At 43.5% G+C, this 22,365-nt stretch overlaps 1 protein-coding gene across 1 annotated transcript; it reads right to left on the bottom strand.

Moving 5' to 3' along the window:
* Positions 1–16,095: 16,095 nt before the first annotated feature.
* LOC119224493 (G2/M phase-specific E3 ubiquitin-protein ligase-like) lies at positions 16,096–19,680 on the bottom strand. Its single transcript, XM_062561980.1, has 7 exons — positions 19,437–19,680; positions 18,731–19,200; positions 18,298–18,608; positions 17,974–18,149; positions 17,579–17,751; positions 17,188–17,402; positions 16,096–17,100 (listed from the first exon to the last, which is right to left on the bottom strand). The coding sequence occupies exons 1-7, from the start codon at positions 19,557–19,559 to the stop codon at positions 16,841–16,843; spliced, it is 1,728 nt and encodes a 575-aa protein (XP_062417964.1). The 5' UTR covers positions 19,560–19,680; the 3' UTR covers positions 16,096–16,840.
* Positions 19,681–22,365: the final 2,685 nt, after the last annotated feature.

Raw genomic sequence — 22,365 nt, forward strand, 5'->3', positions numbered from 1 at the left:
ATTCAATAAAATACCTATGCACCATCAGACTAGACCATAATTCAGCCAGGGATGCTATAGTAAGAACTTACCCTCATCAGTCCCACCAAGATCCTGATGGATGTTCATGACGACTGCAGAGGAATTTGATGTGATGGTCTACGTTTGAGGGACATAATGGAAGCATCTGCATCAGACTTTAGTCACTCAGATCAGATAACGGATGCCTGTCAGGCTAGCGAAGAGGAAGAACTTCGCAGATCTGGTCGTCATCGGAATCACACAGAGAAGATGCTTGCAATGAAGAATGAGGAGGCTCACAAAATGGAAAAATGGCTCATTCACCTTTATGAACAATGGAAGCTCCAGGCACGTGAAGCCAGAGAGCAGTTAAAGTCAAATATTTCCGAGAGTCAAATTACAGCTCTTATCGACACATTGGAGAAAGAAAAGGACAATATTACAGATATGTATGTGCAAATTAGAGATCACAACACTCCCTCTAGTGAGACAAGACGCCGTGTTGATGCCTGTGAGGCAGTGACAAAGGACATTATTAAAATTGCTTATGAGAGAATGGCATTCATAGATGGTGATTTTGACGTGGAAGAAGTTAAACAACGTCTTCTGGAGCTGCTAAATAGAGACTATGCACACTTAGTATACGGATCAACAGTCTTCCATTCAAGTCAACGCTCAGTGGACACCATCCTAGCTGCTAGCAGAGCAGAAGCTGCAGCAGAGCTTGCAGCAAAGGAAGCTGAGTATACAATGTTTCTAGAGGAAGAAAAACAACGAGCAATGATTCAACGACTGGAGGAACAGCAGAAAAAGGACCTTGAGGAGCATAAACGTGAGTTAGCGAGACTGAAGGCAGAGAAGAATGTCAGGGCTGCAAGAGCCAGATTATCGATCTATAATCAAGAAGTAATGCAAGAAGGCAGTGTTTGCTCTGCTGACTTTAACACAAGGGGACAGGAAAATGTTTCTCAACCACAACCTGTGCTTCCAGCTCCCATCCAAACAACAGCATATCCTATACAGTCCGATATATTAATTCTTGCCCAAGCAGTTCAAGATAGCATAGCTGTGAACCGCCTACCAGTGCCAGAACCATCTCTGTTCAGTGGCAACCCGATCCAGTTTATAGAGTGGAAGGCCTCGGTCATATCATTCATTGACAAAAAGAACATCTCGTTTGCTGAGAAACTGCACTACCTGAGAAAGTATGTAGGAGGTCCAGCACGAAAGACACTTGATGGCACACTTTACAGAAATGATGATGAGGCCTACAAAGATGCATGGAACCGTCTCAACCACAGGTATGGTCAGCCATTTGTTACACAGAGAGCATTCAGAGACAAACTAGCAAGCTGGCCAAAGATCCAGAATAAGGATGCAGAAGGATTCAGGACATTTGCTGACTTTCTACATGCTTGTCAGGAAGCCATGCCTCATGTTAAAGGTCTCAGTATTCTGAATGACTGAAGAGAACCAGAAGCTGGTCCTTAAGTTGCCTGACTGGGCAGCATCACGGTGGAACCGCCAGGCCACTCGAGTTATGAGAGAAACGCAGGAATTTCCAATCTTTGAGGTTTTTGTCACTTTTATGGAAAGGGAAGCAAAGATTGCCTCTAATTCAATAACCTCCTTTCAAGCACTACACTTATCAGAGTCCCCGACAGAAAAGGAACACCAAATCCAGGGTTCTCCATACAGAGACGGTTGCAGAAACGGAAAATGACATGCAGTCGAAGACAGGCTCAAGGCTCCCCTGCATGTTCTGTCAAGACAGCAAACATGTCCTGTCACCGACACTCATGTGACACCTGTAAGGGAAGACACCCAACTTGTTTGCACGACAACGACAACTACAGTGAAATGAAACCAGTGTTGGTTTCTAACCAGATCATAACAGAGGGAGCAGCCACCACACTGTCACTCAATGCAGAGACTTTGGAGCCATCCACCAGTTCATCCATGATCGTGCCTGTCTGGGTTTCTTCTATAAACAACCCAGGTATAGAAAAACTTGTCTACTGTCATAGATCTACCTCCTTCGTATACAAAAGACTGCATACCAGTGAACCACACACACATTCCTACTTGTGAAACGGCAAGACAGTGGACTCATCTCTCAACATTAGAAAATGAAATTCCACCTCAGTTAGAGTGTGAAGTTGGTCTTTTAATAGGCTACAATTGCTCAAGGGCACTGGCACCACGGCAGGTAATCTTAGGAGGAGACAACGAACCGTATGCCGTTCGCACAGACCTCGGATGGAGTATTGTAGGTTGTTCATCAACTTACAGTGACTCACTAAGCATCACCAACTTATGCCACAGAGTGGCTGTCAAAGAACTTCCGAACCATCCGAAGCCATCAAGGTTCTTGAGTATGACTTTAAGGATGTCAGTAAAGACGACAAAATGGTGTCTCAAGAGGACATGCGCTTTTTGAGCATTTTAAAGGAAGGCATTCAAATGAACAGTCATGGCCACTTTGAGATGCCACTCCCCTTCAGTGAGAGACCAGATCTCCCTGACAATAAGCAACTAGTTAGTGCCCGGCTCAATCATCTTAAGAGAAAGCTTCTAAACAATGAGAAGTACAAGGGACATTACATGATATTCATGAAAGAAGTCATCGAAAAGGGTGATGCAGAGGAAGTTCATGACAAAGGAAAGGACCGAGAGCAATGGTATATCCCTCACCACGGGGTATATCACTCAAAGAAAACAGAGAAGCTTCGCGTTGTGTTTGATTGCTCAGCCAAGTACAAGGGAACAAGCCTAAACGACCATCTACTGTCTGGCCCTGATCTGATCAACAATCTTGTTGGTGTTCTCTTAAGATTCAGACAGCACCGCATTACCCTGATGTGTGATATCGAGAAGATGTTTCATCAGTTTCATGTGCGTGAGGCCGACAGAGACTACCTTCGATTCCTTTGGTGGAAGGATGGAAAGATGAATGCAGAACCACGGGAGTTCCGCATGAAAGTTCATCTGTTCGGCGCTGCATCATCACCTGGATGTGCAAACTACAGACTAAAACATCTTGCCAAGGAAAATGAGGGCCAGTTTCCCCTTGGCTCCCAGTTCATTCTGACAGACTTTTATGTTGACGACGGTGTCACGAGTATAGAAAATGTGAAGGAAGCTATTCAGCTTGTAAAGGAAGCCCGGGAACTCTGTGCAATGGGTGGGCTGAGACTGCAAGTTTGTGAGTAATAACCAGAGGTGGGACAAAGTCATTGTTATGCAAGTCACAAGTAAGTCTCAAGTCGTTGCCCTCGAGTCCCGAGTCAAGTCGAGTCAAAGATGAGGCAAGTCCCAAGTCGAGTCAAAAGTCAAAGCCAACAAGTCTCAAGTCGAGTCCAAAGTCTTACCATTTTAGTTTCGAGTCATTTCAAGTCCTCTTATTACAGAAATAAAATGTATACAAATCATGTATGTCTGTAAGATTTGTATTTGTTTAAACCTCTTTATACAATGACATTGACCAAATACAGTAAGAAACAGAACATTTTATTGTCACAAAACAGTTTCAAATAGACATGGGTCCTTATAGCCTAAACTTTTTTTTATATGTCATCAATAAAATACTCACTCCTCAGAATGAAACACTTGGAAAAACTGGACCAACCTGATAATATAATTGGAATGACTCCATAGAGACTGATGTGTATGAGAGAGAGAGAGAGTGCGTGCTGTGTGGACAGGTGATGAGCAGAGAGTGTGTGTGTGTGTGTGTGCGGACAGGTGGAGCAAGGCCCCTATACTGCATTGCATTTGCAAAAGATCAAATTGGCCAAAAGTATGTCAGTCATTTGTTCACGATGGGGTCGCAGAATGATGCCACCATGGCTGAAAACTCGTTCCACTGGAGCACTAGAAGCAGGCACTGCCAAGACTCGCATGGCTACTTGAAAGAGTGAAGGAAGAGTCTTCTTGTTCAGTGCCCAGAACAAAAGGGCATTCTGTCCTTCTGCCATGTCAATGTAGTGACTTAGCTGTACTGCTGGTGGGGTCCCAACATCCCTTTTCTGCCTCTTATGGTATGCAGCAAACAGCCCTTCTCCTTCCATGTCCTCCTCTTGTTCTTCAGCAGGCACCAGCACAGGCACAGGTTGCTCCGTCTTTGCAGCATCTTCCAGGATCAATTCTAAAAAAAGGTGTCACAATAGCAGAAACAAAAGAGCCCTTATTACCATTACTGATGTACTGTTCAAGACTGAAAATTGTTATTATTGTTAAAGTCAGATTAATATCACATTAGATCCTAATTATATGTCTAAATTAGATCCAAATTAAGATCTAGTTATTTTACATTGCAAGTCAATAATATTTACCTTTAACTAGTTGTGCTACCTCTATCTCGATGTCACGGTGGACCAGCACATGGGGCTCAATCCACAGCAGACAAAAGGCTGGATCCAACGCAGCCGCTTTCAGATAGACTGTGTCTGAAAAGGGGGCCGTGATCCCTTCTTCAGACTGGGCCATTTTCACGTTAATGAAGATCCCAAGAAATCGTTTTTTCAGGGATGCCTGCAGACCTCTGACCAGGCCGCTCAGGAAACAAACTTGAGGTTCAGCTTCTCAAGATGGTGATTGAGGGACAAGATGGATGGAACAACTGCACTGATTGTAATGACTTTCTCCCCCTGTGTCAAATCAGTTGCTTCTCCGAACGGTTTCAAGATGTCCACCAACTCCTTCAGCAGATTCCACTCTCGTTGTGTGAACTGGGATAACTCTGTGCTCCCCAAATTCACCATCGAAGATGTCTTTAAACGTTGTGCTTGTGTGGAGCAGGGAACTAAGCTTTGATAACTTGGAGAGAGAAGGAGATGCCGCTTTTGTTTCTTTCAAACCGTCTCCCACGACTAACTGCAATGTGTGTGCAAAACACTGCAGGCGCTGTTTCTTTGCCATGGCAGCATGGACGGTTTGCTGGTCTTCTAGTGTTAAGTCATGCCATAGCTCAGGATTATCCAGGTTATCTCCAACATCATCATCGTCGTTGTCACGACTACCTGGCTCGCAGTAGCAGTGACATAGGGGAGACCACACAGTTGCTTAGTTCAATCAAATTATAGTTTATTCAAAACGTCATTTCCTATGACGAAATAATAACTTTCATTAATAAAGGTGTGTAAACAGTAAATGAGAAACCAAAAAGGTGTAGTGCGAATCTGCAAAGTGTAACCTAGGCGTCCTGAAAGGAAAAGCAAAGAAGAGCAAAAGGTGCTGCTGCCGTCCTGGACTGGCTCGCAGCGACGCACAGCCCAGAGCCGAGTAGAGTCGAGTCGAGAGGGGTCGAGAGAGAGAGCCAGCGGCACTGGCAGGCGATCCTCTTAAACAGTCCCGCCCATCAGCTGCTGTCAGATGGGCCAGGATTCCACAGCTCCCCCTTCAGATTGGGAGGGGAGAGACGGCCCAACCATATTCTCTACATGAAGGGAGTGAGCACACCCAGCACGGCATAGCCGGGCGTGACATCACTCCCCCCACAAAACAGAGACCCATATGGGACTCTGTAGAACTACATTCTACTCATTACCCCCTAGTCAATACTGAGAACAAAACCTAAACCCAAAAAACTATAAGTGACTACACCCCCTTACCAGTCTAACTACTTACCCCGAGATCCTAAGGTTAGACTAAACCAAACTCTTTATTATCTCTTAATACAACAGCCACGACTATAAATTTCCTAACTCATTCCCCCCCCCCAGCCCACCTAATATAACCCCCCCCCCACCCTTCCACCCAGCAAATCCTGGCGCCTGGATAGCAATTTAAGAATGGAAAGTCGGGAGACAGGAGAGAAAAAAACAGACCGGAGAGGAGATAGACACCACTTAGTCATAAAGAGCCCGCGACAAGGCATCAGCCATGACGTTCTCGGATCCCTTGATGTGCCTAATAGACAAGTTATACGGCTGTAGAAAAAGAGCCCAGCGCATGAGGCGCTGGTTAGTGTTCTGAAGAGAAGACAGGAAAGTAAGAGGATTGTGATCAGAAAAGACCACCACAGGGTGTAGCCCACCACCAACATAAACATCAAAATGTTGGAGTGCCCAAATGAGGGCCAGGGCCTCCTTTTCGATTGTAGAATAGTTCAATTGGTGACAATTAAATTTCCGAGAAAAATAGGAAACTGGTCTATCTATTGCATTTTCATCCTTTTGAAGGAGGACGGCACCTGCCCCTACCTGGCTGGCATCTACTTAAAGCTGGAAGGGCTCCTCCAGCCTAGGAGCAGCCAGGACAGGTGCAGAACTCAGGAGAGACTTGGCGTTTTCGAATGCACGTTGGCACTCATCAGTCCAATCAAATTTAACTGAACCCTTCAGTAGGTTAGTTAGTGGGGCAACAACAGATGAAAAATTACAGCAAAAACTCCTGTAATACCCTATCATCCCTAGAAAGCACATTAATTCTTTCTTAGTGACAGGACGTGAGAATTTGTCAATGGCCAGGACCTTTGCTCTCACTGGCCGAACGTTCCCCTGTCCCACCACCTTCCCCAGATACACCACTGTAGCTTGGGCGAACTCGCACTTTGCTAAGTTCACAGTGAGGTTTGCAGCCGCCAAACGCTCAAATAATGAACGTATGCGGGCAAGGTGGACTGTCCAGGTGTCCGAATAACAGACAACATCATCAATATACACCGCACATCCCTCCAGTCCCCCAACGACTCGATTCATGAGCCGCTGGAAACTGGAGGGGGCGTTGCGCAATCCAAAAGCCATTCTCGAATAAGAATAGAGTCCCGACGACGTGATAAAGGCCGAGACCTCTTGTGCCCTGGGAGTAAGAGGAACCTGGTAATACCCTTTTAGCAAGTCAAACTTGCTCACATAACGTGCTGCACCGACTTGGTCAACACAATCTTTTATTCTAGGCAGTGGGTACGAGTCTGGTTTTGTCACACCATTTACTTTTCTGTAGTCCGTGCAAAACCTGTATGTATGATCCGGTTTTTTTACTAATAAGCAGGGCGAAGCCCAGCTCGAGTAGGACTGTACCGCAAGGCCATTTTCCAGAAGATATTGGATACTATCATCCAGACTCTTACGCTTATCAGGACCAGTGCGGTAAAACCTCTGACGGATTGGCTTAGCATCACCCACGTCTATGTCATGCTCAATCAAAGTTGTGCAGGTGGGAGTATCTGCAAACAGACAAGAAAATTCAAAGATTAGCGCTTTCAATTCTGCTTGCTGCTGCAAATCCAAATGGTCCAAACTTCCCTCTAATTTGGCCAACGTCTCTGAATTATTGAGACGAGCATGCAACATAGAATAGTCAGGGCCCTGTACATCATCCTCCAACTCTGTACCGGCTACAGACGTGCTTGACACAACTAACACAGGTGATTTTCTCTTACCACTAGGAGACTGTGCCGATGCATAGTATGGCTTAAGTAAATTGATATGACATAACTGTGTTGCCCTCCTACGGTCAGGCGTAGCAACCACATAATTAGTCTCTGACACTTTTCGAACCACACTGTAAGGCCCTGAATACTTTGCACCAAAAGGAGACCCAGGTATAGGCAACAATGCCACCACCTGATCCCCTGGGCTAAAGACACGAGCTTCTGTCTTCCACTCATAATTTCTCTTCATTTTTATTTGAGCGACAGTCAAATTTTCGGTTGCCATTTTACATGCTAACAGCAACCTGCGTCGGAAACCATACACATAACTAGACAAACTCTTAGGTGGTTCAAATGACTCCATATCACTTGACAACACGGACAATGGGGTACGAACCTTGTGGCCAAATACTAGTTCGTTGGGACTAAAGCCTGTGCTTTCTTGCACCACTGCTCTAGCCGCCAACATTAGCCATTGTTAGGATATTCCTTATCCACCCGAGTTGGTTGATAGAAGAATCCACTGCAGGAAATTAGTTAAAAGTTTAACATTTATTTAGAAGAGAAAAAGTTGTACATGAGCAATTCTCCGCAGATATATCTGGAGACAATGAAATACATCGAAATGCATCGCAAGCAAATCCCTTCCAAAGTCTGCCTGCCTTCTGACACTGACCTGTTTTAATCCCTCTGGTGCCCTTGAACGTTGGTTCAACCCAGTTCATCCTTCTGTAACAAACGCCTTCCCCGAACAATGAGTGTCTGGTACTCTCTCCTGCAGCCTTCGGCCTTGCCCTGAAAATGGGTTCAAACTGGCTCTCCCTTCGGTCGCAGGTGTGTTATCTCAGATAATATTTTATCTTCATTTTTCCTGTGCTCTCTCTTCCACCATTCACATTGTCTGCCTTATAAGGACCGATCCGGTCACGCCATCTGTCCTACAAGCGGACATCTATTCTACAAGCTAAAAAGTAAATACAAGAAGACACACACAGAGAACCCCACATCCCACACCATGGTAGACCCTCCTCCCAGTCGCGTTTCATCTCTATGCAGTAAGCCCGTAATAGAGACTTAAGGGTGGCGTGGAACCTCTCCAACACTCCTTGACTTTGTGCGTGGTATGCACTGCTCAAGTTATGCTGGATATGCAGCTGTTTTAAGGCTGCTGCAAATGTTTTCGATGTAAAATTTGAACCCCGATCGCTTTGGATCACTCTGGGAAGACCAAATATTGAAACAAATTGCGACAATGCTTTCACTACCGACCTTGTAGTAATGCTCCTCAAAGCATAAGCAGCAGGATATCGTGTCGCCTGGCACATGATGGTAAACAGATAAACACATCCTGATTTTGACTGGGGCAAGGGGCCCACACAGTCAATGATCAAATGTTCAAAAGGCTTACCAACAGACACAATGGGTTGTAAAGGCGCAGGCTTAATGACAGAATTTTGCTTACCTGCCATTTGACAGACATGACACGTTCGTATAAACCGTGCAACGTCCCTCTTTATCCGTGGCCAATAAAAATGTTTCAACAACTGCTGGTATGTTTTCTTTACACCAAAATGACCTGCTGTTTCCCCATGCACTGTTTTTAGTGCCACTTCCCGAAACTTCTCAGGCATCACCACCTGCAAAATCTGATCTCCCCCATCACTACCTGGAGTAGGTGACCACCTTCTTAGCAACAATCCATCCTTCACAAAATAACAGCGATCTAACTTGTCATCTGCCGTCAACTCAAAATATTTCTGTAAGCTCTGATCGCTCTTTTGAGCCTCAGCAATGTCCCATCGAGACAACGGTACTGGTAACTGTGGGACAAACACCTGAGCAGACATGTGCTTTGATACCTCAGACGAGTTGGCATTCTGCTTATTTGCCATAGCGCGCGTCACAGCGCATGCCGTAAAAACCTCTGGAAAATCTTTTTGACTCTTATCAGACTCATCCACTGACGAAGGCCCGGTCTTAACCACCGGAGATGGTGAAACCTGATCAGGAAAAACAGTCATGAGCAAAATTATTACCCACAATCAGATCAATTCCTTCAATAGGTAAAGAAGGACGAACAGCAATAGTTACTTCCCCGCTCACAAAACCTGAAAATAACTGAATTTTGTGCAGTGGTACTGGAAACGACTGGAGACCAATTCCCCGTATTAATACACAGTTTCCTGTATCAGACTGAGATGAGAAAGGCAAGACAGATTTACAGATGAAACTTTCTGATGCACCCGTATCACGCAGAATTTTCACTGGAACGCGATGCGAGTCTCCAACCAATGCCACAAATCCCTCTGTGACAAATGGTGCATAATCTGTTATACAAGATGCAGGAAATTCAAGCTCATCACCTTGTACATTGCTCAACCCTTTTTCCATTGATACTGTACATTGTGCACGATCCAATGTCTTTGCTGGGACTTTCTTAGTTTTCCTCTCTGAGCGTATCGCCGGAACAGAAGAAGCGCAAAGGCCAACTTTTCCTCCTTCAACCTTCCCCCTGTTACGCTCCAACAACGCCGGACAATTCTTTTTCCAATGATTTTTCCCAAAACAATAATTACAGTCTGTTTTAAGATCGAAATCTGATGGTTTACCACGTGCCAGTGAAGTGGAAAACACAGAACGGTCCGTATTAACCCGACTATAGCGACGTTCTTTGTAGTTCGTGTTTGAACGCGGACTAAAATCCCGAACTGAAGTTTTGTGAATGAGAGAAAAATTATCGGCAAGAACCGCGGCCTCGGTTGCTGTTTTCACTTTATGTTCGCTAATATATGTGGCTATTCGATCAGGCACAGTGTTCTTGAGTTGTTCTAAAATCATAAGATCACACAACTCCTCGAACGAATCCACCTGTTCAGCTGTAAGCCAGCGTTGAAAAAAACTGGTCAATTCCCTCGCCCACTCAGCGTAAGTTTGCTTGTCCGATTTTTTCCATGATCGAAAGCGCTGTCTATAAGCCTCAGGGATTAACTCATAGCATTTTAAGACTGCTGCCTTAACGCACTGATAGACCCCCTTTTCAGAAGACGGTAAAGCCACAAATGCCTTCTGAGCACGGCCAACCAAGGTGGTTTGTAACAGTACAATTTTATCCTCGTCACTCCAATTTTGCTCAGTAGCAATATTCTCAAATAACGAAAAAAACACATCTGGATCCTGCTCATTAAATTTAGGCAGGAACTTGATCATAGCGCCCAAACCTGACTGCTGCGGTTTCCCAAGTTTGCCTTCAGCTGCTAATTGCAGCCTAGTACGCTCAATTTCACGTTCATGCTCTAAATTTTTAAGCTTTCCCCATTCCAACTCACGATCTTTGTCTTTCTGTGCAGCTTCTATTCTTATACAGTCCAATTCGTTATCAAGCTTTCTTTGAGCTAATTCATTGTCAAATTTTTTCCTTTCAAATTCTCGCTCTAATTTCAACGTCTCCCGTTTTTCTTGCAATTCGTGTTTCATATTTAACAATTTTACTTGCTGTTCAAATGTTAACACGCTGGATTTTTTCAAAGTGAGCTCACTGTCTGAACCCAGCTCACTGTCTGAATCCGATGCTTCCTGACCACCGCGCTCTGGCCCTTTCTCGTCAGGTAGCACGTTCTTATTTACCAAATTCACACGAACCAAGTCAAGCAGCTCCTGCTTCTTAGCTCCCTTCGGTAGTGTTACATCAATCTCATAATGCTTAGCCACACTATTCAACTGTTTAATGTTCAACGCCGCAAGCAAAGCCACTGAAGGAGCAGCCAAAAACGTATCAAGTGCACTCATTATTTCAACTTAAATTATAAGCCACCCATCAACCATTCAACCAGGCTGTGGTCTACATACAATCACTCTACTAGCCACACATCTAGCCAAACAAACAAAAACTCCGACGTTCTTCGGGTTACCAAACAACTACACGGATTAAATCGAGCGAAACGGAAAGCTCATGTTACAGGACAACACCGGAGTTTCCCCCTAAACATTTACCCCCTACCTATTCCCCTATCTTCACACTAAGTCCAAGAACAAGGCTAATTTACTCACCAATACCGATGGAATCGTACTGTCCCGACAAAAGTCAATTCAGCCGGTGCTCCACGGCGGTGCCCTCGTCCGGACTTCAGTGACCCGCAACCTAAACCCACAACGCCGAAGCGCACTAAATGGGGATAAAACAGGCTCCGTTTAGTGCCGCCCTGCCACATAAGTATCCTTACAAACACACTTCGCCCTTCAAATTCCGTAAACAACATGTGGTTACATCTTTCTAATCTGCATAAATCCTCCCAACTTTTTCCATTATCAAACAAGTGATTTTAGCGATCACTGTACTAAAATAACTTGCAATTCGTGAACTAAACAATCGACGCGGGACTCCCCACAACCAAACAACGCATGTCAGCTGATTTTACTACTACTATCAGCTGATCAACAGTACGTTTTATTCATCAAAATGTGAACCAATGACGTAACTCTACCCACGCAACTAAGCCTACACAGAACTGCGAATTATAGTAGGTTCGTCTACCACTCAGGACTTAAACGGTTCGGACGAGCCCCCATATGTCACGACTACCTGGCTCGCAATAGCAGTGACATAGGGGAGACCACACAGTTGCTTAGTTCAATCAAATTATAGTTTATTCAAAACGTCATTTCCTATGACGAAATCATAACTTTCATTAATAAAGTTGTGTAAACAGTAAATGAGAAACCAAAAAGGTGTAGTGCGAATCTGCAAAGTGTAACCTAGGCGTCCTGAAAGGAAAAGCAAAGAAGAGCAAAAGGTGCTGCTGCCGTCCTGGACTGGCTCGCAGCGACGCACAGCCCAGAGCCGAGTAGAGTCGAGTCGAGAGGGGTCGAGAGAGAGAGCCAGCGGCACTGGCAGGCGATCCTCTTAAACAGTCCCGCCCATCAGCTGCTGTCAGATGGGCCAGGATTCCACCGCTCCCCCTTCAGATTGGGAGGGGAGAGACGGCCCAACCATATTCTCTACATGAAGGGAGTGAGCACACCCAGCACGGCATAGCCAGGCGTGACAGTCGTCCTCCTGTTCGCTGGGGAAGCAGACCGTAAATGCCTTGCGCATGTTAGCAGCATTGTCACTAATGATATAGTCCAATTTAGCTTTGATGTTGTATTCATCACATATTGCCTCAAATTGGTCACAGATGCGCTCTGCTGTGTGAGAGCCTTTGAAGCGGTTGCAGGCCAAGAGATTCGTCTTCAGCTGGACCCTCTCTGCATCTCTCTCCATCCAGTGCACAGTGACACCAAGGAATCCCCTCATCTTTCGATCAGACCAAATGTCCACAGTGACTGAAACATGGTCAGTGTTGCTCAATTGAGTTTTTAACTTTGAACGTCTCTCCTCAGCAAGGCTCTCTGTTTTTGTGGTCAGCGTTTGGCGACAGACTGGGGTATACTTGCTGTCCAGCACAGCCAGAAAGTGACGAAAGCTCTTATTTTCCACAATAGACAGAGGAAAATTGCAATCAATAATCAAGTCAGACAGTATTGAATTGGAGATGGCCTTCTGCTGTGGGTGACTCATGCTGTAACGCCCTACACGAGTGTCCAGGAATTGTGATATTGGCTGTTGTGACTCATCTACGATGCTTTTATTCATCTGGTATTCTTCATACCTGTAACAGAAGAATATGAAACAGATGTCAGAAAATCCCTTATAACCACATGTTTTATTTGAAACTACTCTTTACTCATATCAATGTTGTGTTAATATTCATTGTCTATTGTACACTAGGGTATACGATAATACATTTCCGTTTATGCAATATTAAGAATATTTTCACTGCTTCAAAAGCCCTTCCCTCAAGAAACCGAAGTCATATGCTTTAAACAGACCTAGACTACGTAGGGAAGGGAAGGGTAATGGTGGATCGACTGACTGTGTTATAGTACTTTAAAACGGACGTTGACATAATGTTGGCGAGGATTTCCATCGGAGTCTGAATCCGGGTTCAAAAATCCCGATTTTTGTAAGCATGAACGTTGATACGGTAAAATGCTAATGAGTTACGGTACATTCGATAAGGTGCTCAGCATTCGTTCAAAACTTACCTTTCTTTGTGCAACTTCAGGTGTCGAACAAAGTTGGACGTTGTGGCAGCTCCGTCTGTAATCTTCGACCCGCATGTTTTGCAAATAGCAACTCGTTTTTTGTCGACTACCTCGTAATTTTTATAGCCAAACAAAACTATCTTCGGTATCATTTTTTCAACTGGCGCGTTGTTGCGCTTCATTGGTTGTCTTGCAATGTGCCTGTTCAGAACCAGGTGGCACTGCAGTGATTGGATGTCGTGCAGACAGCGCGCGCTCTCTGCATACAGGTGGCGCACATTTTTTTGACAAATGCAGATAAACAGAGCGGCGCGGCCGTGTGAAAATGTTTTCCCCCAGTTTTCATGGGAAGTAGCAAGTCTTCTCGAGTCAAAAGGCTCGAGTCCAAGTGAAGTCACAAGTCATCGATGTTAAAGTCCAAGTCGAGTTGCAAGTCTTTGTACGTTTTGTCGAGTCGAGTCTGAAGTCATCAAATTCATGACTCGAGTCGGACTCGAGTCCAAGTCACATGACTCGAGTCCACACCTCTGGTAATAACCGATCAGTGCTGGAGAGTATACCAACATCAGAACGCGGCAGTGAAACAAATACTCTTGACCTCGCCCTCATTGATTCGAAGATGGAGAGAGTGCTTGGTATGAGGGGCCGTGAGGGACATTATTCAGAATACCCTCTCACACACACAACTGGAATGCTCTCACACACACTACTGGAATCCTATACGCTCACACACACTACTGAAAAGCTCTCACACACACTACTGGAATGCTCTCACACACACTACTGGAATCCTATACGCTCACACACACTACTGAAAAAGCTCTCATACACACTACTGGAATGCTCTCACACACACTACTGGAATGCTCTCACACACACTACTGGAACACTCTCACACACACTACTGGAATGCTCTCACACACACTACTGGAAAGCTCTCACACACACATATGAAATGCTCTCACACACACTACTGGAATGCTCTCACACACACTACTGGAACACTCTCACACACATATATGGAAAGCTCTCACACACACATATGAAATGCTCTCACACATACTAGTGAAATGTGCTTATGTTGTGGAATATAACGGTTCAGTGGTGAATATGAGCATAACAATTAAAAAAGAAGGCCTTCCTTTCAACTGAAGGAAACAGGAAGTCCACACCAGGAAGTGCATGTGCTCTTACTGGATTTGAGCTAGTACTTCAACCACAATGCGTGTTTACCTGATCCTCTTTTTTTTCCACGTCCAAACTTCATTTTCTGAGGTGAGAGGAAATGAAGAGGATATTGTACATTTTTTTACTAGTGCTCTGCAATGCATTGAATCATTGCAAAGTGAGGAGTCCAACAATTCCAGTGAGGAGAGACTTTATAGAGAGCTTGATGATCATACACAAACTCTATCTGCATTTTTTGCTGTGTCCAGATATGGTCCTGATGATGGTGATGTGAGTAATCTACTAGGATCATTGTTTAGATGCTTCCGCAACTTGCTTCATGAACATGAGGCCAGACAGAGATCCAATGATGTGATCAACAATTTGATACCCCCAACAATTTTGACTGGCCATCCAGGTCGGCCCCAATACAGCATAGCCGCCGAACAGATTGCTCACTGTGTATCCATTGGTATGACATGGCAGAGAATTGCATCGTGCTTTGGAATCAGTCGAAGAACCCTATACAGACACAGACAAACTCTGGGAGTTGGGCCATTAAGATTTGCAATATTGTCAAATCAAGACCTGGACAGCGTTGTGACTGATATACTACAGAACACTCCAAATGCAGGTGAAGCATACGTTCTTGGAAGCCTGAGATCACGTGGCTTAAGGGTTCAGCGTTGGCGCGTCAGACAGAGCCTCGATCAAGTGGATCCCATCGGGCGGTCATTTAGACGCCGTCATGCCATACGCCGAAGGGTCTATAGTGTTCAGGCCCCCAACCAATTATGGTAAGTTGATTTGTAATAATACAAAACAGTTGTTTTGTATTATCAAAAAAAAATCAACACTTTGATATACTTTGCAAGCTTTACATATATCCTTTTTAATATAATGTACTTTATATCTCCCAACAGGCATTTTGACGGCAACCACAAGTTGTTTCGATGGCGGATGGTCTTTCATGGCTGTGTTGATGGCTTCAGCCGGACCATTATATACTTACGGTGCTTATCTAATAACAGAGCCTCAAGTGTCTTGTCATTATTTTTGGGAGGAGTAGAGAACTTTGGTTTGCCCTTACGGGTCAGATGTGATCATGGTATGGAAAATATACGTGTTGCCCGTTTTATGTTAGAAAGAAGAGGACTGAACAGTCGTAGTGTTATTACAGGGGTTTCAGTACACAACCAAAGGATTGAGAGACTATGGGCAGAACTGAATAGAGTTGTATCTAGACACTTTATTAATATTTTTTACTTCATGGAGGAACATGGTATACTGGATTCATTGAATGAACTACATCTATTTTGTCTGCATTATGTTTATTTACCAAGAATTGAAAGGGCAGTAACAGAATTTATCAACCAGTGGAACAACCACGGCCTGTCCACACAAGGGGGGGCGACTCCTCTTCAGCTGTGGCATACAGGGGTCATAAACAATGTAGGAATCCACCCCATTATAAATGGTCTTTTTGATGACGAAAACTACTATGGCATCGATGAAGAAGGGCCATTACCTGAACTTCAAACCAATAACAACGTTAGAATTCCAGACATTGATGTAACCATTAATGAGACTACGATGAACAGTATTCTACAAGTAGATCTACTTGAAAACGATGGGAATCATGGAATAGATGCGTTTTCTTCGCTTCTGAATTTTCTTCTATAATATTGTTATGTAAGTTTTTTTTTTAATTGTTTTGTTTACTTGATTTGTGCAGTTTTCTCAGTGAATTACAAGACAGTTATGTTAAAGTTTCAATATTGTTTTATTAAAACCAAATGAACAAAAACGAGACAAGCGGAGACGGAGACAGGGAGAGGGAAAAACAGATATAAGAGACGGACAGATAAGAGACAAATGGGGGACAAACAGACAGACATGCGAAGAGAGACATACAAGAGACACATAACATGGGACAGCGCATGATACTATGTTCACGCCTAATGGCCTAAATTCTAATTGTATTACCTTTAACAGTTGGTATGAAACAGTATGAATACGAGACATAAAGGTGAACATTTGTCTCAAACGTTACCTGAGTCAGTTGAATTGCAGTGGAAATATAAAATACACCATGACTCACATTTCTTTAAAAATTGAAAACTTAACTGCCAAAGGCAATATCATTTAAAGGGAAGTGGGCATTCTGAAATGCAACGGTTGACTTTCTTTTGTTTTTTTTCATAGAGCATATGTTTATGCCCTGCCAAAGCCATATGTGTTTCCCAATGCAAAGTCAAACTTCTCCTTGAACAGTTGGTATGACACATGTAGTGGCAACTTTATGCAGTTCACACATGTGTTGGCCATAGGGAACATTGGTGTAGAGGAGAAGTCGTCATCTTCTTTATGAATGAACTGGACGGAGGGAGTTGGAGAAAACCCAATAGGTGGTAAAACAGATGCTCCAGTTGCAAAGGACAATATTTTCTGTAATTTGGATGGCCCTTCTTCCTCTATAAAAAACAGAAAAACATTGTCAGTGGTAGTTGGTAAAAAAATAAATACACATATGTTTACTTGTACACTAAACTGACAATTACCCTCTGCATCCTGGAGATAGTCTCTCCAGAAGGGAACAACTATCTCCTCAGCAGCTCTCTTGTTGCTCCCTTCTGGAGACAGCCAAATGCTGAAGATATCATCCACCTGGTCAGCAGTCAGTGGGCTTGGCTCATAGCAGAACAGGGGGCGAAAGCTTTCTGGATACCTTTGGATTTTCTCCAGAACCCCAAGTGTTTTCAGTCCTTCACAGAATCTGTACAAATGAAATGGAATGGAATTTTGAAGAATTTAATTAGGGTTCCTAATTCACTTGTGCATTATCAATTTACTTAGTTTTATATGAAGATAATACATTTTGTTGGTCTATGGGTAAAATTCTGATTGCTATTCTGAATAATCTGACTGCAAACAACCAACACCTCTGAATACCTTTGAAATGGACCATGAACCCTGTGGATGACCTGGAACATGACAATGTCATCTACCAGCAAGTCCCTGTCTCTTATTGATCGCATCGGCCTCAGACATCCTGCATTGGCCAAGTAGTCAAGCAGCGGGGCCTTTGACATCTCAAGTTCCTCAAGGGTAGTACTTTCAGATACCTAGCATCATAATGAGTATAAATAAAGATTAATAAGTAAAATACACTTTTCTGACTACAGTGATCTGTTGAATAGTGGAGGAATTAAAACTATAGGAAGTGAGCATTCAGCAATGAGCAGACTGGGATACATTGATACTACCTCTCAAAATGGAAAACGGCAAGAGAATATTGTAATGTAACCTAATTCTAATGCAGGATAACATTTAAACTACCAACTGACCTTTTTGACTTTTTCCAAAAGTTCCATGTCAGCTATGTCTTCTAGCACTGGTTTTGCTGAACCATTAACCAGAAGAGAATATACTGTTGGTGAGAGGAAGTTTGGTGGCGGACCGCCATGTACCAAGCTTACAGCAATGGCTCTGCCAGCTGTGTAGTACCGGTCCTCTCTTAGAGCTACAAAACAACGATATAAAAGGAAATGTAATATTGATTAATACATAACTACCACATAAAATCATGGATTTCATTGTGCCATTAAATACATTGTAAATCAATTCAAAAGCTAAAGTTATATATCTCCATAAATTAATATGATCATTACCAGCACTGTCAAGAGCAAAGTTCTTGCTGTTTTCATTTCCTTCAAACATGGGTGACCTGGCCATGGTCTCCATCAGCAGCCTCAAGAATTCTCTCCTTGGCCCTCCTAAATCAATCCCTTCCTCGTTTCTCCCCATGTCATCTGAGAATTTTACAGTGATCATCAAGTTGGGGTCATAGGACACCCTTTGGAATCTTCTCACAGCTCCGTCCCAGACAGCAGAGCGATTTATATTAAATTTGCATTGTTGTTTTGTGCTTATTTTGCTTGAGAGTTCCAGCAGTATCTCTTGAACCGGGGCGCTTTCTGCACTATGAAGACAACATAAAAAAACATTATTAGATATGACATAATAATCTAAAGATGAAATAGTTCATATCAACTATCTGATCACATCATCCTCAATGACACATTATCTGTTTGTGCTACTCACGTTTGACTCTCCATACTGGCAATTATAGCCTGGTTTAATTCCTCATCATCTGAATAGTCATCAGGAAGAGCAGCCATAAGTGTTAAATATGAAGAGTAGTCTTCATTATGACTGCTTGTGCCAGGGTTGCCATCATTTCTTGCAAGGCAACCTCCATCGTGGCCACTAGTGCCACTTCCTTGCATTGCTGTAGGCCTTTCAACAACACTGCTGTTGGCGTGTTTGATGCCATAGCCATGTTCATCACCACTGCTAGTGCCAGGATTGCCATCTCCATCATGACTGCTAGTAGGGTCATCCTTACTTCTCATTCCTCCATCACTTGTAGCAACGTTGGTGGTGCTAGGTCTGCCAGTGTAGATTTGTGGACCATCAACTTCCAAACAGTCATCATCCTTGACTGTTACACAACTGCTTAATGTTGATCTGGTAGTGATGTGGGAACATTCATTTTCTTCGTCGGAGTCAGTCTTAAAAAGAAAAGAAGACCAAAAAAATATATATCAAAAGTAAATATTACAACTTTGAAATGAAATTGAGATTTATTACTATTATTTACAATTTAGATTGCTCTAAAACCTTTTCTTTAATTAAATATATATTGTATACTGCTAAAAGTAATAAACCGTATATATTTATTTTTCAAGACACATTTCACTAAATATAATTGTATTAAAAACAAAGAAAAAAAGGAAAGAAAACTTACTAAAAGGATCCTTGATGGTCTCACATACAGGCCATTTGTTTTAAAAACCTTATGGATTAGCATCCCATTCAGCTCCTGGCCCTCCTGGAGTTTCGGGGACACCAGCTTATTGCCACAAGCCATTAGAAACTGGAGGCTACAAAGAAGATGGGGATATTACAACAACAACAAACGCTTTTAGGCTATGTAGTTTGTTGTACAATGGTGAGAGTGTGTCTCTCTTTGGTTCCTTGTTCTTATTAGATATGCGACAGTCATGTAAATTGTATAACAAATGCTATTGTACTAGGTTTGTAATAATGATGATTGCACTCGTTGACCTGTGTTTGTTTTTTAAAGATTATTATATAATTAATTACAAAGCAAGAAAAAAAAAGTCTTTACCTGACATCCTCTGGAATGTGCTCACCAAAACTATCTCTGATGCATTCCATAACAGTCTGTTGGTCCCAGGCCTTCTGGAATTCAAAGGCACTGAGGATGTGCCCATGTTTGTGTAAACGTAATTTTGTACCTTGTCTGCACACTATTCCCCATGATGGATTGGGAAGTAATATTACGTCCTTGTTGAAATGGTCATGCTGCTGTGACCGAGCTCTGAAATAAGAATAACTATTAAGATTAAATGAAAACAGCCAGTGCGCATTAAGTCATGCTACCATAGATAAATACAATTCACATATCACAGTCGTAGAACAACGTACAAACTTGTATAGACAATAGATATTTTAATGACGTCCAGTTTGACAAGAGCCAAATACTAACCAACCAACCCTCCATTTGCCTTACATTATATATTTCCTCTTGTTTTACCGCAAATATTTGAAAGAGCACTCAATTATAAACTCCTGCTTTTTTCGTTGTTGCTTTTTCATATTTTGGCAGACAATGAAAGAAAATATAACGTCAGGCAGCAGTAGTCGGTTCACAGTCCAGTTTGTCCCGAAGACGATTTCGTTCAGCGATCAGCAGGTCGTAGATTTCCTTCACGTACATCCCCGTAGCGCCACAGTGCATTTCCTTCAACCCCATCGCGGATATTGCAGGTGTAGTCGAAAGACAAACCGCTGCATCCTATTGCTTGTTATTTGCTCGGCGAAATTGCTAGCCGATTTTCATCATTCATTTCATACACCAATACACCACATTCCTGGTTTTAGTTTAACCCAATTCCCACACTTACTCCTTTTGAGTTAGATATCGTTCGTTGCATTCATTCAGTAAGCTAGGCTCGTGTCCTAGGGGTGATCTAGCCAGCTAGCAAACTGCACACGAAATATTTCAAACTCCGATACGTATATTTACCTTTTTCTCCTCGTGCCTTTAGATGTCCACGTGCCGAAGTGCTGTTGCGCTTGATAGCGGGGCGCACAGTCCCTCCCGACTGGACCCGCAGCGGACAGCGTTACGCCGCTACGCTGCCGGGACGGAAAGAGAGCTGCTAGGTGGCTGTCGACTGCATCTGCACCTGGAGCCGCGGAAACGACCGGCTGCTGCCGAACACTTGAGACATTAGAAAGTGTTCTAATTGTCTCCGCTGAGGCCAATATATTGTTAAGTAACGCCGCTGCTTCGGCTAAGTTACTTGAAGGCTGTTGAGCAGTTGGTTGAGCTGACATTATTGCACAGACCTTCCATCTGAATCAACTTCCGTTTTAACTGAAATACCTTCCGTTTTAACTGAATCAACTTCCGTTTTAACTGAAACACCTTCCGTTTTAACTGACATTTGTTATGTGTGTGTGAGAGCATTCCAGTAGTGTGTGTGAGAGCATTCCAGTAGTGTGTGTGAGAGTGTTCCAGTAGTGTGTGTGAGAGTGTTCCAGTAGTGTGTGAGAGTGTTCCAGTAGTGTGTGAGAGTGTTCCAGTAGTGTGTATGAGAGCTTTTTCAGTAGTGTGTGTGAGCGTATAGGATTCCAGTAGTGTGTGTGAGAGCATTCCAGTAGTGTGTGTGAGAGCTTTTCAGTAGTGTGTGTGAGCGTATAGGATTCCAGTAGTGTGTGTGAGAGCATTCCAGTTGTGTGTGTGAGAGGGTATTCTGAATAATGTCCCTCACGGCCCCTCATAGCTTGGCATCCTCTGGAACATTGAATCTGACACCTTCAGATTCCGCATCAGTCTGAAGGATCAGCCAGCAACACGACGTGGCTTGCTATCCACAATTGCCTCCCTTTACGACCCACTGGGGTTTGTCGCTCCCTTTATACTGACTGGAAAAAAGGTGCTTCAGGAAACATGCAGAAATGGCACTGGCTGGGACGACTCGCTCATCAGTGAGCTGCAACCAGTGTGGAAACAATGGAAGGACGATCTGGTGAATTGAGAAAATTAACATACCACGTTGGTATGTGCTGTTAGGATATTCCTTATCCACCCGAGTTGGTTGATAGAAGAATCCACTGCAGGAAATTAGTTAAAAAGTTTAACATTTATTTAGAAGAGAAAAAGTTGTACATGAGCAATTCTCCGCAGATATATCTGGAGACAATGAAATACGTATCGCAAGCAAATCCCTTCCAAAGTCCGCCTGCCTTCTGGCACTGACCTGTTTTAATCCCTCTGGTGCCCTTGAACGTTGGTTCAACTCAGTTCATCCTTCTGTAACAAACGCCTTCCCCGAACAATGAGTGTCTGGTACTCTCTCCTGCAGCCTTCGGCCTTGCCCTGAAAATGGGTTCAAACTGGCTCTCCCTTCGGTCGCAGGTGTGTTATCTCAGATACAATTTTATCTTCATTTTTCCTGTGCTCTCTTTTCCACCATTCACATTGTCTGCCTTATAAGGACCGATCCGGTCACGCCATCTGTCCTACAAGCGGACATCTCTCCTGCAGCCTTCGGCCTTGCCCTGAAAATGGGTTCAAACTGGCTCTCCCTTCGGTCGCAGGTGTGTTATCTCAGATACAATTTTATCTTCATTTTTCCTGTGCT

This window comes from Pungitius pungitius, chromosome 4 (assembly GCF_949316345.1).
Source record: "Pungitius pungitius chromosome 4, fPunPun2.1, whole genome shotgun sequence".
NCBI classification, from domain to species: Eukaryota; Metazoa; Chordata; class Actinopteri; order Perciformes; family Gasterosteidae; genus Pungitius; species Pungitius pungitius.